At 31.8% G+C, this 13,528-nt stretch overlaps 7 protein-coding genes and 1 pseudogene across 8 annotated transcripts, besides 1 other annotated feature; 4 read left to right on the top strand and 4 right to left on the bottom strand.

Moving 5' to 3' along the window:
• Positions 1-473: part of a mobile genetic element that runs on past the window's edge.
• A 504-nt stretch (positions 474-977) lies between these two features.
• TVAGG3_0598650 (uncharacterized protein) lies at positions 978-1,381 on the top strand (the record flags this gene model as incomplete). The annotated part of the gene is made up of 1 exon (XM_001323524.1): positions 992-1,315. One exon carries the CDS (start codon positions 992-994, stop codon positions 1,313-1,315), a length of 324 nt encoding a protein of 107 aa, XP_001323559.1.
• A 500-nt stretch (positions 1,382-1,881) lies between these two features.
• TVAGG3_0598640 lies at positions 1,882-4,325 on the bottom strand (annotated as a pseudogene). The gene has a single exon: positions 1,912-4,319. A coding segment is annotated over exon 1 (2,408 nt).
• Positions 4,326-4,992: 667 nt separating this feature from the next.
• TVAGG3_0598630 (uncharacterized protein) lies at positions 4,993-5,785 on the top strand (the record flags this gene model as incomplete). The annotated part of the gene is made up of 1 exon (XM_051239701.1): positions 5,150-5,461. The coding sequence occupies one exon, from the start codon at positions 5,150-5,152 to the stop codon at positions 5,459-5,461; it is 312 nt and encodes a 103-aa protein (XP_051097525.1).
• Positions 5,786-5,841: 56 nt separating this feature from the next.
• On the bottom strand, positions 5,842-7,188 carry TVAGG3_0598620 (uncharacterized protein; the record flags this gene model as incomplete). Its single annotated transcript, XM_051239700.1, has 1 exon — positions 6,207-7,184. The coding sequence occupies one exon, from the start codon at positions 7,182-7,184 to the stop codon at positions 6,207-6,209; it is 978 nt and encodes a 325-aa protein (XP_051097524.1).
• A 1,259-nt stretch (positions 7,189-8,447) lies between these two features.
• On the top strand, positions 8,448-9,170 carry TVAGG3_0598610 (transmembrane protein 53; the record flags this gene model as incomplete). The annotated part of the gene is made up of 1 exon (XM_001323522.1): positions 8,448-9,170. One exon carries the CDS (start codon positions 8,448-8,450, stop codon positions 9,168-9,170), a length of 723 nt encoding a protein of 240 aa, XP_001323557.1.
• A 179-nt stretch (positions 9,171-9,349) lies between these two features.
• On the bottom strand, positions 9,350-9,958 carry TVAGG3_0598600 (uncharacterized protein; the record flags this gene model as incomplete). The annotated part of the gene is made up of 1 exon (XM_001323521.2): positions 9,350-9,949. The coding sequence occupies one exon, from the start codon at positions 9,947-9,949 to the stop codon at positions 9,350-9,352; it is 600 nt and encodes a 199-aa protein (XP_001323556.1).
• Positions 9,959-10,790: 832 nt separating this feature from the next.
• TVAGG3_0598590 (uncharacterized protein) lies at positions 10,791-11,897 on the bottom strand (the record flags this gene model as incomplete). Its single annotated transcript, XM_001323520.1, has 1 exon — positions 10,791-11,897. One exon carries the CDS (start codon positions 11,895-11,897, stop codon positions 10,791-10,793), a length of 1,107 nt encoding a protein of 368 aa, XP_001323555.1.
• Positions 11,898-13,186: 1,289 nt separating this feature from the next.
• On the top strand, positions 13,187-13,447 carry TVAGG3_0598580 (guanylate cyclase protein; the record flags this gene model as incomplete). The annotated part of the gene is made up of 1 exon (XM_001323519.1): positions 13,187-13,447. The coding sequence occupies one exon, from the start codon at positions 13,187-13,189 to the stop codon at positions 13,445-13,447; it is 261 nt and encodes an 86-aa protein (XP_001323554.1).
• Between the last annotated feature and the right edge of the window lie 81 nt (positions 13,448-13,528).

The raw sequence follows: 13,528 nt of genomic DNA, 5'->3' as shown, positions 1-13,528 counted from the left end.
TTCATAAAACATTAAAAATCAAAAAATTAGATGAACCTTGGCAATTAAACTTTATTAAATAATAGTTGTTTATAAATTATATTATATTATCATTTAATATTATTTTGATAATGAAGATTTTATTTTGCAATAATATAAACGAAATTTTTTACCTTATGAACATTTGATGGAAATATGCAAATTTAAAATAATAAAGAAAGCCGCGAGCGAAGCGATCGGCTTAGTTCGAAGATTTTGATTCAAATCTTTGCTGATCTGTAATTTGCGGAAGCCGCGAGCGAAGCGATCGGCTTAGGTCTAAGATTTTGATTCAAATCTTTGCTTATATTCCTTAAATTCTTTATGAAACTCGCAACAGTTCCATAAAAAATTTTAAATTCTAAACTGTCGAAATTACCGATCGGTAATCACACCCTTCACGGGCGTGTTGCTTTTTACAGGCGTGCCACTTTTAGCTAAAATTACCCCTACTCTCTTTGATCGTATTTTTCGATTTTTTCAAATTCTATATTAAATTCTCTTTGTATTTGAATGATCATAGTAATTTAAGGTAAGCAGTGTGTAAGTTTCTCCTTCAATAAACTATTTTGAGAAAATATAATTAAAATTTATAAAATTTATTCAAAATGTAAATATTTCATTACATATGATATTGCTTTTATACAAAAACTATTTCTAAATACATATATGGATTGAACTTCATGGTTAAGATCGTAATGTTGAAGCATGATGTTCCAAATATCTGAAATATCAAATAAATCATATGCACAAAGGATACTTATAACAATACTAGGAAGTTTTAATGAATAAATCAATTCAATTACTTAATGATTGTTGAGAATAATATTTGGAAGAGGATTTCAATGATATTTTATTTGCGAACACAAGAGATGGTTTGAACAAATTCCAAATTATTATATAATTCATCAGATATTTATCCGCTCGATCATCCACAATCATACGATCAACTGAAAAAAAAAACATAAAAAAAATGGGAAAGAATAAAAAGAAGAAAAAGGAAACACCTGCCAAAGATAAGCAATTTGAAGAATACAAAGCAGCATTCAATAGCGAAGAAGACCGTATTGGCCATTCAACAACAGTGATTCTTGCTGTTTGCGTTGGTCTTTATTTTATGGCTAACATGAACAAATTTACAGCACTCTGGTATTCTCCACATAACCCAGGATGGAGAAATGCTTTCAATTTTGTTGCTTTACTATCATCTTGCATGGCTTTTGGCTACTTTTTATCCAAGAGCATTGCCTTCGGTCTCCGCCTTTCAAAAAGGAACAGAAACAAAAAAGCCCAATAGAAATTAAGATTCAATAAAATTTTCATTGTTATTTCATAAATTCTACAAATTATATTACAAAAACAATAGACCTACCTATTCATTTCTTATCATCTCTATATGCATTATCAAAATTTGAATTAACAAAATGCAATTTAAAATTTTAAAGAAATTTGAAAATTTTACAAAGAATATACTTGTTTCAACATATATTATATGATTAAATCGAGTATACTGAAGCTGTACGTTATAAAAATTCATATCATCAAGAATTTTAAGAGAATAAATTTTAAAAATTATTGAACTAACCCGGTTTGATTTGAACAATGGCATTTATCATAACTATTATAAATATTATATCAATTACATATACATAAACATAAGTTACTTTCAATAAATGTGAGATGAAAAGCTTCTGTTTGATCATAAAGCTAATGTTTGATGTCAAAATAGGATGTATATGAATAATAACAAGATTAAGCAATAGATTTAAGAAAATTAAATTCATATGTAAAATTCAGTGTCTATTATACATAATTGAAATAGAAAAGTCACTTAATATTAAACATAAATAATGTATATATCTAATTTTTATAAAAAATCTATTAAAAATTTTTTTAGTAGATAGTTCCAGCTTCAGCATCATCATCAGAAGATTCAGAGTTATTCTCATTCTTATTGAGGTCGATCAGTGGTGAGAAGTTAGAAGGCTTGAAGTCGTTGATAGATCCATCGACGAAAACTCCGTTTTCTTGGCAATGTTTGATATATTTGCACCAAACCTTGTTTTCTGAGAATGTATCTGCACAGCCAAGTACGATCAAACCGTATCTTGCTCTTGTCAATGAGACACATAATCTGTGCAAGTCCTTGACGAAGCCGAGATCGTGCTGGTCGTTGGCTCTAACGTTGGAGAGAATAATGAAGTTCTTTTCTCTGCCCTGGAAAGCGTCGACAGAAGCAATTTCGATTTCATCAAAGAAAGATTTGTCCGTAATCTTTGCGCAGAGGGCTGGTAATGTCTCAATCATGTAGATCTGCTGTCCTGCGTAAGGAGTGATGACGCCAATGTCAGATGCTTTGACACCACCGAGATACATTGCTTCAAGAAGGACAGCGACGGCGCCAACCTCATGGCGGTTGACGTAGGAGAGGCCTGACTCGTAGAATTCCTCCTTCGAAGGGATGTTCCAGAAAATTAATGGCAATTTTGGATTTGGCCACTTCATGAACTGGTTTGGCCATGTTCTATGTTCCGCTGTGACACCGTCCTGAAGCATTCCGCTGTAGAAAGCTTCACTTGGGAAGGCGGATAATCCAGGATGCATTCTGTACTGAGTACGAAGGACCAATGGTGGATACCGTTGAGGATGAGGCGCTGCATGAGAGGAATATCGTATCTGGCCTTGACAGCTTGCCTTGAAACAACGACAGGACCCAATTGTTTGTGGTCACCGACGAGAACGCATTGGCGAGTTCCGTGGACGAGTGGGATGAGGAGATCTGGGTCGAGGCATTGTCCGGACTCATCGAAAATGACGGCTTGGAATTTAATGCGGCCTAATCTTGCACCACCGGCACTTACGCAGGTCGTACAGACAACTTCGGACTGGCGAACGACATCACTCTCCATACGGGTGATGGATTTGCGGGAAGCTTCGTCTTTGTCGTTCTCAAGTTTGGTAAATTCTTCTCCGAACATTGTACGTGCGAGATTCTTAGTTGTATACCTGTCAACGTCGCCTGCAACTTCTTCTCTGTTGCTCGAGAGGACACGGGCGACCTTAACGCCTGTCTGAGCGACTCTTAATGTTGCGAAATCTGTTGCAACGTTGGATTGAGCGCAGACGAGGACAGGGGAGATTCCATTCTTGACGAAACTGAGAGCAAGAGCGGCAATGGTCGTTGTCTTGCCTGTTCCTGGTGGTCCTTGTAATAATGTGAAACGATGTGAGAGAATGAACTTGATGGCGGTCTCCTGGGATGGGTTAAGCTTCTTGAAATAGGCTGGTGGGAGTTCTGGGATCACTGGATGTGAGTCTTTGAACTTATTGCGGACTTGGAAATTATCTGGCTTTCCAAGTATGCATTCTGCAATGAAATTGTCCATCGGCTTCCTCTCTGTATCGAATGCAGCAAGGGCCGCCTTCTGGCGATCGTAAACGAGTGAATTAAAAACGTTCATAATCGTTAATGGATTTGGAGTTTCGAAGAAAGTAGATGGAATTCCGAATTTGATCTCAATTGTCATGTTCTTGTTGCGCTGGACGACTTTGGCTGTCTCAGTAACCTCATTTCCGTCTAAATTTTGAATGAGCTTGACTGTTGAGCCAAGGCTGACATTACGATAAAGTCCTGGTACGGCCTTAATGGTGCAGTGCTGATTATCTTTCCAAATTGGGTAAATACCGCCGAAACTTTGTGCATGCTCCAAAGCTTCGTTTTCTTTGTGTTCAATTTCGACGAAATCATTCATGATCCTGCAGAATTCCGATGAATCCCTATAAATAGTCTTGGCACGTGAAAGTCCATTTATTGTTTCTTCATCTTGAGGAGTTTGACCGGCAAGAGTTCGTTTAACGGACTCGCAGATCTGAATGGCCTTCACTAATGGGATTTTCGCGTACTGATCTTGAAGTGGTGGAGGAATAACATCATGAATAACGTCGCCGTTTGAAATCAAAGGCTGGAATGTAGAGTTATCAACACCACGTGAAATTAAAGATTCGTGGAATTGGCAAGGAGAACGGCAGGCGAGGAAAATTTGTTGATTTGATGAATGAATGAAGCCTAAGCGAAATACGTTTTCAGAACCACAAACATAGCATTTAAGTGAAATTCCAGAGAAAGGATTGCATTTTGGTAATATGATTTTGTCTAAATGGCACGTTCTAAGATAGTGAACGAGGTGGCTTTGTAATGTATCACCCTTGCCATTGCAAAAATAGAGTCCTGTGGCGGCGCATTGAGCTAATGAGCCCTCTGCTTCGCAGCCGCAATACTGACATTTTGGTTGTTGAGTCATTTTGGTCTTATTTGAATGAAAAAAAAAATCTCTATAAAAAAAATTTCAATAGATTGTTTTGTATCGAATTAATTTTTTGACTAAATTCTCTGTATTGATCATTAGAGAACATATTGGGATTGATAAAATTGTGGTTCTTCGATAATGATTTTTATACAATCCAAGTGGAAAAATTTCACCTTTTCTCAGTAAAATGTAGTTAAATTAACTGCTCCAATGATTCACTATTGGAAGATGACCTAAACATTGCAGCTCTGCTGATGTATTACCTAAAAAATGTACAATAATTAATACGTTTTTCATTATCATTTTGATTTCTTCTGATTTATATATTGAATAATGCATAAACATATGCTGAAATAGATAATACATAGCTTAAATCATCTAGAAATATTAATATACAAAAATCTAATAACTATTGATAAATTTAGCATTGCATAACATATCTTTTTTTAAATGCGCATAAAAATGTGAACTATATCCGCTCATTAAAACTATGATCGGCTACAGAAAATAAAAAAATTGAATAAAGTTCATTATTGAAAGACATATCACGAGGATTCCACTGGTATTTTGAGGATTCTACATATTCTTCATACTTTGTGATAGATAAAACAGTTATAAGACATGGAAGCAATTTGGAAATATCAACATAAAAGTGACAAAATTACACATTTATGATAATTTCATATGATTCAGATGGAAATGAATTTGAAGGATTTGAAGATTTCGATCCATCAAAGCCACTTACCAGTCAAGAAGTGTTTACTCCCATTGATAATTCAAATAAAAACGAATTTGCCCTACCATTGCCAAAAAATAGAGTTAAAATGCCAGCTCCTCCCGAACCAGTCAAAGTAATTCAACCAACACTTGGAACAGAAGTTCAAAGTCAATATACAAAAACAGATGAAATCATTGAAGTAAATGCCGAAATTTATCATCAAATGAACCAACAACTTGCAACAGAAAACATGATTATCCGAGATAAAAGTGTTTTTAATGGTGTTGGTAGACAAAGATACAAATCTCAACTTACTTATCTTTCCGCAATAGATATTGCTTCCCGAGGAGAGGCTGAAGCAATGGCAAAGCATATTACACGCGCCAGAGTTAATTCTAGGCAAATGTATGGTTGGTAATTTTATTTTATATCAACAACCACTGAATCAGATCATACTAATCAGAAACAAAAATACCTTCTAGAGAAAGCTTTAACTTGAAATATTTCACAAAAAAAAATCGAATTGATTTCCAAAACGTGCATATTTAAATTGCTTTTCATAATATTACTTAGAAAACATTACACATTTCTTGTTTTATCGCTGTTACAACTACAAAACCAAAAATCATCCAAATTCCGAAGATTTTTTTTTTGTATTGAACTATTTAAGTACTCAACAAATACTTACCATAATCCAACACAATTCGAAACCAATTACATAATATTTTGTTTGAATTCATAAAATTTAATTTTGAATTTCAAATTTTTTTTTTAATTTATAGTTCTATTATAATCTCAATGTTAAAAAAAGAAGACGGATGTACTCCTCTTCATATAACAGTCGGGAACAATATTAAACATCTGTAATGCTAAATTTAAATATGGATGTACCCCTCTTTATATAGCAACCCACTGCAATTGCTCAGAAGCAGTAGAAATCCGTATTTCAATTGATGTTGACATCAATGCTAAAAATGAAGATAAGAATATACCTTTTAATATAGAAAACTCGAATAATTGCAAAGAAATAGTAGAAATTCTTTTCCCCTGTTAAACCTGGCTATATCTTTACTAAAATTCATTCTACAATATCAAGAAAATGCTACTGAACAGATAATTTAAGGAAAGAATATCTTTATAACTAAAAAAACAATAATATAAAATTAGACGTAAAGTCTTCTTACAGGGCAATCGAATTCCCTATTATATGGTTCACCTTTACAGAGGTATAAGTCCATGTAACAATAATAGAAGTATAGATCTGTTGCTATTTTCTTTGCTTGTTTCAAATTCTCCATTGCAACAGCTGTGTCCATGAAACGAGTATGAAGGGCGTGAAGATCTGTTATCTTATAATTTTCACTGCATCTTTTTGGATGATTTCTCTTACATTTTGGTAATTTATCATTCCAAAATTCAGAATGGTTGAAAGCATACGGTTCTTCGCCAAACATAAGGCTTGAGTAAGTATCTCTCTTAGAAACTCCTAACCATGGTCTGAATTCAAGTGTTGCTTTATCATCTTCGACTGTAATATTTTTCACCCAATCTACGCCATGATCTATAATCAACTTTGCTCCGTATCTTGATAGCAAGAATCCTGTGCCACCTTGAATAAACCATCCTTGTAGACTATGGCCAATAAAAACAGATTCGTTCAAAGGTAGATAATTTTGCTGCAAATGCTTAAGAATATGTTCCATATTGTCAATGTCAATAGGTACATCATCTGTAAGTGACCAGTAGTAATCATTAGTCGTATTATAAAGAAAATATTCTAAACCGGTCATTCTTTTGGCTGCACGATCGATATTTTGTTGTGGCCAGCTGCTGGAATTACCAGCATATACAATATATTTATGGTATGGCAAAATGAAATTTAATTTTGATTTATTTGGGTTCTTTGATATAAATGCATAGTTATGTGGGGGTTGAAGCTTATGAAGCCAATTGTTATAAACAAAATTAACGCGCTTTGGATTTCCTGTCGAGACAAATCCGAAGAAAATCGATGGTTTATAAGTGATAGCTGCCCTAATTTCTGTTGGGAATAGAAACTTTAGAGGTTGAACAAGAAGACCTATAAGAATAACAAAATACGTAAACTTGGATGGTCTACGAATTCGTTGCATCTTTTTCATCCGCATTTTTTTTATAAAAATGTTCTTTTCTTACATATTGATCAGACTTCTAGATTAATAGCTTTTACTATATGCATGAGTATAGATCAAGCTACTAGGGTGTATATATGACAATATTCAATTCTTCTTTTATGTTAAAATCTACTTCAAATTTGGGTCTTATCCACAAAAATGGTTTTGTAGTTGCACATCATATGGAACTATGAATCGATTAAACTATTGGAAAGAAACGTGTTTTTTTAAAAACATTTAAAAATTATTATGCTATTTTTGTTATATAATTGACTTATTTTATGAAAAATATTATAGAATAACTAAAACAAAAAGCATCTGTCGATTTAGAATACAAGAAAATTTCTTTATTTCCCTATTAATTTTTTATCTTCAAGTTTTTTAACCTCATTTTTTCAAAAATATTTCGAAAATTATAAAAACATAAGTATTTTCTAAGAAGTTGCTGAGGCATTTTTCAAAATCAAAAAAATTTGGAAAAAATAATCAAAGGCAACTTTAATCCCAATGTCCAAAGCAATAGATTTCAGTCAAAAACGAGGCGACCATTTTCAATATTGATATCAATTTTCATCAATCATTTAATATCGATTGTTTACCTCTAATTACACTACGTATCATTGAATTCTAATATACTCGAACATATTATAATTAGCTACTGAAACTTATAAACATAAAGCGCAAATTAACAATAATCCAACTATCATATACAGCTATTATTACTATCGTAAGAATGAATGATTAATAGAATCAAAGATCTAACGATTTATTTATCATATTCCCAATTTTTTTTTTATCTCAAATCATAATAGATGTATATTTTAAAAGCAAACATAGAAGAAAAACGAAAAAAGTGTTTCCTCAAAAAGAATTCCTTAAAGCAACCTAAATAATAAAAATTTACTTTCTTAACATCGAATTTTGCTTTTCTTGAGCGATATTTTCACCTAAATTTCATAACACAATAAAATTACTTCATTTGTAAGCATTTTATAAATATTTTAATATCTGATAAGATATCGCGAGAATAACCCAAGCCATTTTATAAGTCTATACATACTATTACTACGCTCCGCATTCCGAGCATAATGGGCAATATTTTTATTGATATCTTTGTTGCCGAAGCAGTTCCTCTCTATTAGGATCACTACATTGACTTTAATATAGAAACTAATAAACACATAAGGATACCATCACACCAACATGAGATTTTATCAAAATTTTGAACAAAATTTTTTGGGAAAAGTGTCAATGATCGCATCTCGTAAACCCTTAGTGTTAGCATTTGGTTGGTTAGGTGCAAAACCATACCATATGAACTCGTTTAAGAAAATTTACAATGGAATAGGATTAGAATACAAGTCAATGGTTCAATCTTATATGTCCATTTTAAATCTCAAAGATGACCATAAAAAATTTGAAGAAATGTACGAAGCTGCCAAAAATAGAGATGTTTTGTGCCATATATTTTCATTAAACGGCGCTTCATCTTTTCTCGATTCATTAATGGAACCAGATTGCATTCACTACAAGCCAAATATCAACGTTAAAGCTATAGTATGGGATTCATCACCAGGAACATCGCCTAAAAACATCTATCATAAAGCATTTGCAAAATCAATTTTCCCTAAGTCACCATTTTTGGCAAATGCATTGTCTGCAGTATTAATTCCACCATTTAATCTATTTTTGAATCTATCAAAGAATCATAACGCGAGAGCTCAATATAAAATTAGTTCTGCTTACGCAAATCCTCCAACATGCCCACAGTTAAGCTTATCATCAACTAAAGATTACATTATAAAGCATGAAGATGTAGTTAGATACATAGAAAATGCAAGAAAAGCAGGAGCTCATGTAGAAGCAAAGTTTTGGGAAGATTCCGATCATGTTATGCTATATCATGATCATAAACAAGAGTATATCAAGATTGTACAAGATTTTGCAAAGAAAATTTTCCCTCCATCCAAATAATTCGAAATACAAACAGTTTTGACACAAATTTACTCTCGTTTTATTTGATTATTAATTAATTTACCACGAAAACATTATTTTCCATAATTTGATTTTATATTTAAGTTTTTGAAACAGATTTATTGATTAAAACTATCTAATAATAAGTAAGTATACCTTTATTTTTATTAGATCAATGGTTAATTTTTGCCTGGATGCCATTCACTAAAATCTGGCTTCTTTGCAGGCTTTTCATCCTTCTTTGGCTTTTCTTCCTTCTTTGGCTTATCCTCTTTCTTTGGTTTTTCTTCCCTCTTTGGCTTTTCTTCCTTCTTTGGTTTCTCCTCAGCCTTTGGGGCCTCTTCCTTCTTTGGCTGTTCCTCTCTTCTTGGTCTATTTTCTCTCTTTGTCTGGTCAATGATGAAATTATTGCTACCAAATTCAGTAGCTTCTAATGTAACTAAACTATCCTTTAATATTTTGAATCTTCCATTCTCTTTCTTGATCTCTAAGTTCTGGACGTAAAGGTATGAAATTTCTCCAATAACCATTTTACCCTTGAGAACAAGGATTGACTGATCGCCACTTGGTGACTCATGTGCACTCATAAGGCTAATTCTTGATGTGTTAGGAATTGTAACAATCTCTTTCTTTTCCTTATAGATTCCAACTGATTCACCTCTAGAATCTAATCTGATAATAGTAGCCTCATCGTAGTAAAATAAGTTTAAAGATGAACCGTTAACTGTAGTTTTAATATAGTTCTGAATGAATGTTTTTGTTTCAGAAGCGATACTCATCGTTAAAATGAAGTAACAAAAAAGTGACAGACAAATAGTCATATAATAAAGTTAACGGTCACCTCACCTAACTTATGAATTTTGGCAAAATTGTTCTTCTCATCTACTAATATTGTAGTCCAAAATATAATAGTTTTTTTTGTTTGATGAAAAATTTTATTGTCTGACTAAAATTTTGGATGTCTTACAAAATCCTGATTGAATAGTTCTATGTAGTATAAATACATTAATCGAATATTCAAGACACATTACAAAATCATGACAATTGTTTAAGACGTGTATAGCAATTAATTGATCCACAATCAAATTAAACGGCACTATTCTTATCTGTAGGTGAGTAAATATTTTTCTTCACTGTGATGCTAGTTGTTCATGACTTTGTAAACTTTTTATTGAATTATGCTGTCTTATTTTATGTTCTTCATAATATAATGATTTCAAACATATGTGGATATGTGTGTCAGGCAATTGCTATAATCTGGTGCATTTGAATGAAAAATTGCGATATATCTCAAATAGTTTTATCAAAATAATGGGCAAATCTTTTTGTATCACATAAGCATGAAAAATTTTGATACCAAAAAACAATTACCATATTGATTCAAGATCTTTACCATTTACCATCGTGCATCTTTTGTTCAGCTGTGTATTGAATTTGTTCAATCTTTGGTCTTTCCTCTAAAGAGTATCCAATTCCCAAATAGCATATAGCCCATTTCGTAAACAGTGAAATAATTTTGATATAGTTTTACTGAGTTGGAAGAAAAATGATGCTAAAAACATTTAAATTGATATTATGAATGGAGTATCATTTTTTCACAATTCCACATCAGTGTATATTTTATGCAAACAGATTATTCGGATTTGCTGGGTCAGGATTATTGTTATTGTTCGTGGAATTATTATCTGTTGTCTTGTTAACATCTGGGTTATCTGGCTGTATTGGAGGATCAAATGGTCTTTCACAGCCATCCATCATGCATTCTGGTTGGAGTTGAAGTAATCTGTCGATCTCTGAATCGGCTACTTGAAAATCACAATCTGTTGGATATGTCCAATATCTGTATTCGTAATCTCCATTTGTATATTTGATCCAATAAAGCTTATTGGATTCAAATCCTCCTGAATTAAATTTATATTTGGTAGTGTAATAAATATTTAGTTGCTTTTCAAGAGTTTCATAGCTAATATCGAGTTTCTTAAAGTCATTCCAAACTTCAACTTTACCTGGTTTGTCTTTATCATAATTTTGTCCAGAAACACTAAACCATGTCAACCAATTACCAGATTTATGACCTGCAAATGATTGATATTGCAAAATGTGCAATGGAACTGGGCCAGGAGGTGGAACAGCAATTATATTTGGATTTTTTTGACTTATGCCACGATAAAGGTTAACTCCCATTGCTTGATATGTGCTTCCCTGCTCATCATATATGGCACCGCAGAATGTTGTTTTGAGCAAATTTTGACGAGTAACATGAAGTCGATGACCAAGAGTAGATACACCTTCATCCCAATAGTAATACATGACAGATGTTGCGGAAGTAGCCTTAAATTGAAGGCGGTTCAAATTCGATTTGGAACATCCAGTATATGCCTCTGACGAATAACATTTCTTTGAAGAGCTTGGAGTATGAGAAACATCATTGTTTTGAAGCATATATGCAGCACATTTGCAAACATCTTCGCGTTTAGAATTATCTATTGAAGTATCCTGTAAACCATTAAGATAACGTAAATAGTTAAGTACTTTCAATGCATTTGTAGAGTCTGTAGTTTCATCATATTGAGGAATTGCACAATTATCCGCAGATCTTGATAAAGTAGGATAATAAGTAGCGTAATCTTCAACAAGGAAATCGGTTTGAAACCTTGAACATACTTCGGAACGCAGATTGTATTTAGAATGGTTATATGATGTTAAAGCTAAAATAAACAATGACATACAACTTTTTTTTGCTACAGTACTTATTGAATTTTTTGAAAAATATAATTGTTAAATAGAATATGAGTTTTATAATTATAATAAGAGAAAATAAATAAAATGAACTCGAAATGCCAAAAAGGTGACAATAATAATTAGAAAGTTGGATAATTATGCTAAAGAAGGTTCTACAAAACAAATTCTTGCAATAATCGGAATTTTGAGAGTAAATTTATGAAATCGGCTTTAAAAAGATAAATTTCGATGTACATTGTTTAAACAATCAATCAATATGAATCGTTAAATCATAAATTGAATAGTATTCAAATTTATGAAGGCAACAAAAATTTCGTCTAAAATTGATGTACCAAAAAAGAGTTGAAAATCAATAACCAAAATAGATGGGATTAATAAAAATATGATGAAGACGCGCCCTTAATAAGATTTCAGTCTTCGAAAAAGATTAATCATCGAAGAATTACAATTAATTTAATTATTTGTGTTAATCATTAAATTCTTGTTGCTTCTGTATGCTTAATAATTCTATAATGACAATAGCAATTTGTAAACTATTACATTATTTCCAATAAATTTTGAAGTTATTACCATAACCATAACTTTTTCTTTTAATATTTAAAGAAATTAATTTTTGAGAACTAAATCCATACGATCATTATCGTTGATTAACAAAAGTTATATTTTGTATTGAAAATGATTATACGATCATGAATCTCTTTTCAACTCACAATACTAATTTTCATTTTTTAATCCACTTTTTATTTTATATTTTTATAATTTATGAAACCAATTTTGTATTAAAAATGATGTGAAATACAATGTTGATATTTATAAAAATTATCCTTTTAAATAGTTTATTTTTTGAAAGAAAAAGAAAATTCCCAGATATTATAGCACAAAACTTGGTCATAATCATATCAAATATAAACTCGTACTTTACTCTCAATTATTCCATATCATTCAATCCATTTTTTTTAAACTAAAGGTTATAAATATCTTATTATTCTCTATTATAATTTCCCTATAATATCAAAAACTGTATTCAATTTTTATAACGTTCAAATTAATAAAATTCAATAATTTAAATGCACTATGATTGACAGTAAATTCTTCCTTTTTATGAGTTTTTTTCAATATGCGTTCTTTCAATTCAACCATATATAACATTTCACATGTATGGTCTTCAAGCACTAATTTTTCCCCAATATTTTCAAAATTTATTTGAATGATTATATAATTCGTTATTTATTTTTTTTCTGAGATTTTATCAATTTTAATTTATTTTTTAAGGAATGGCTGCGAATCAACAAAATCCGACTGTTTCAGCATCCATTTCTACAGAATCAACTAATCAAGCTCTCGATATTTCGAAAGGCACTAAGTTTATCGATGAAACATTTCCTTTATTTTCAACAATGTTTCAACAAGTTAAAATCCCAATTCCTGTTGTCTACCCCTTCCTTACAATATTCTTCGTACAGGTGCTTTTCGTCTCCGTTTGGCCTTTTTGCAGATATTGGGACCAATACGAATCACTTCCCTTATTGAAGTAGCTTAAAACCATATTATTTTACGTACCGCACCCAACAAAGCCTATAGGATTTCTTGTAGTTTCAACAGTTATCTTCGTCATC

The sequence above is a fragment of the Trichomonas vaginalis genome, chromosome II, assembly GCF_026262505.1.
Source record: "Trichomonas vaginalis G3 chromosome II, whole genome shotgun sequence".
NCBI classification, from domain to species: domain Eukaryota; phylum Parabasalia; order Trichomonadida; family Trichomonadidae; genus Trichomonas; species Trichomonas vaginalis.
The sequence above is the reverse complement of the archived record's forward strand: the minus strand, read 5'-3'. Positions and strand labels throughout refer to the sequence as shown.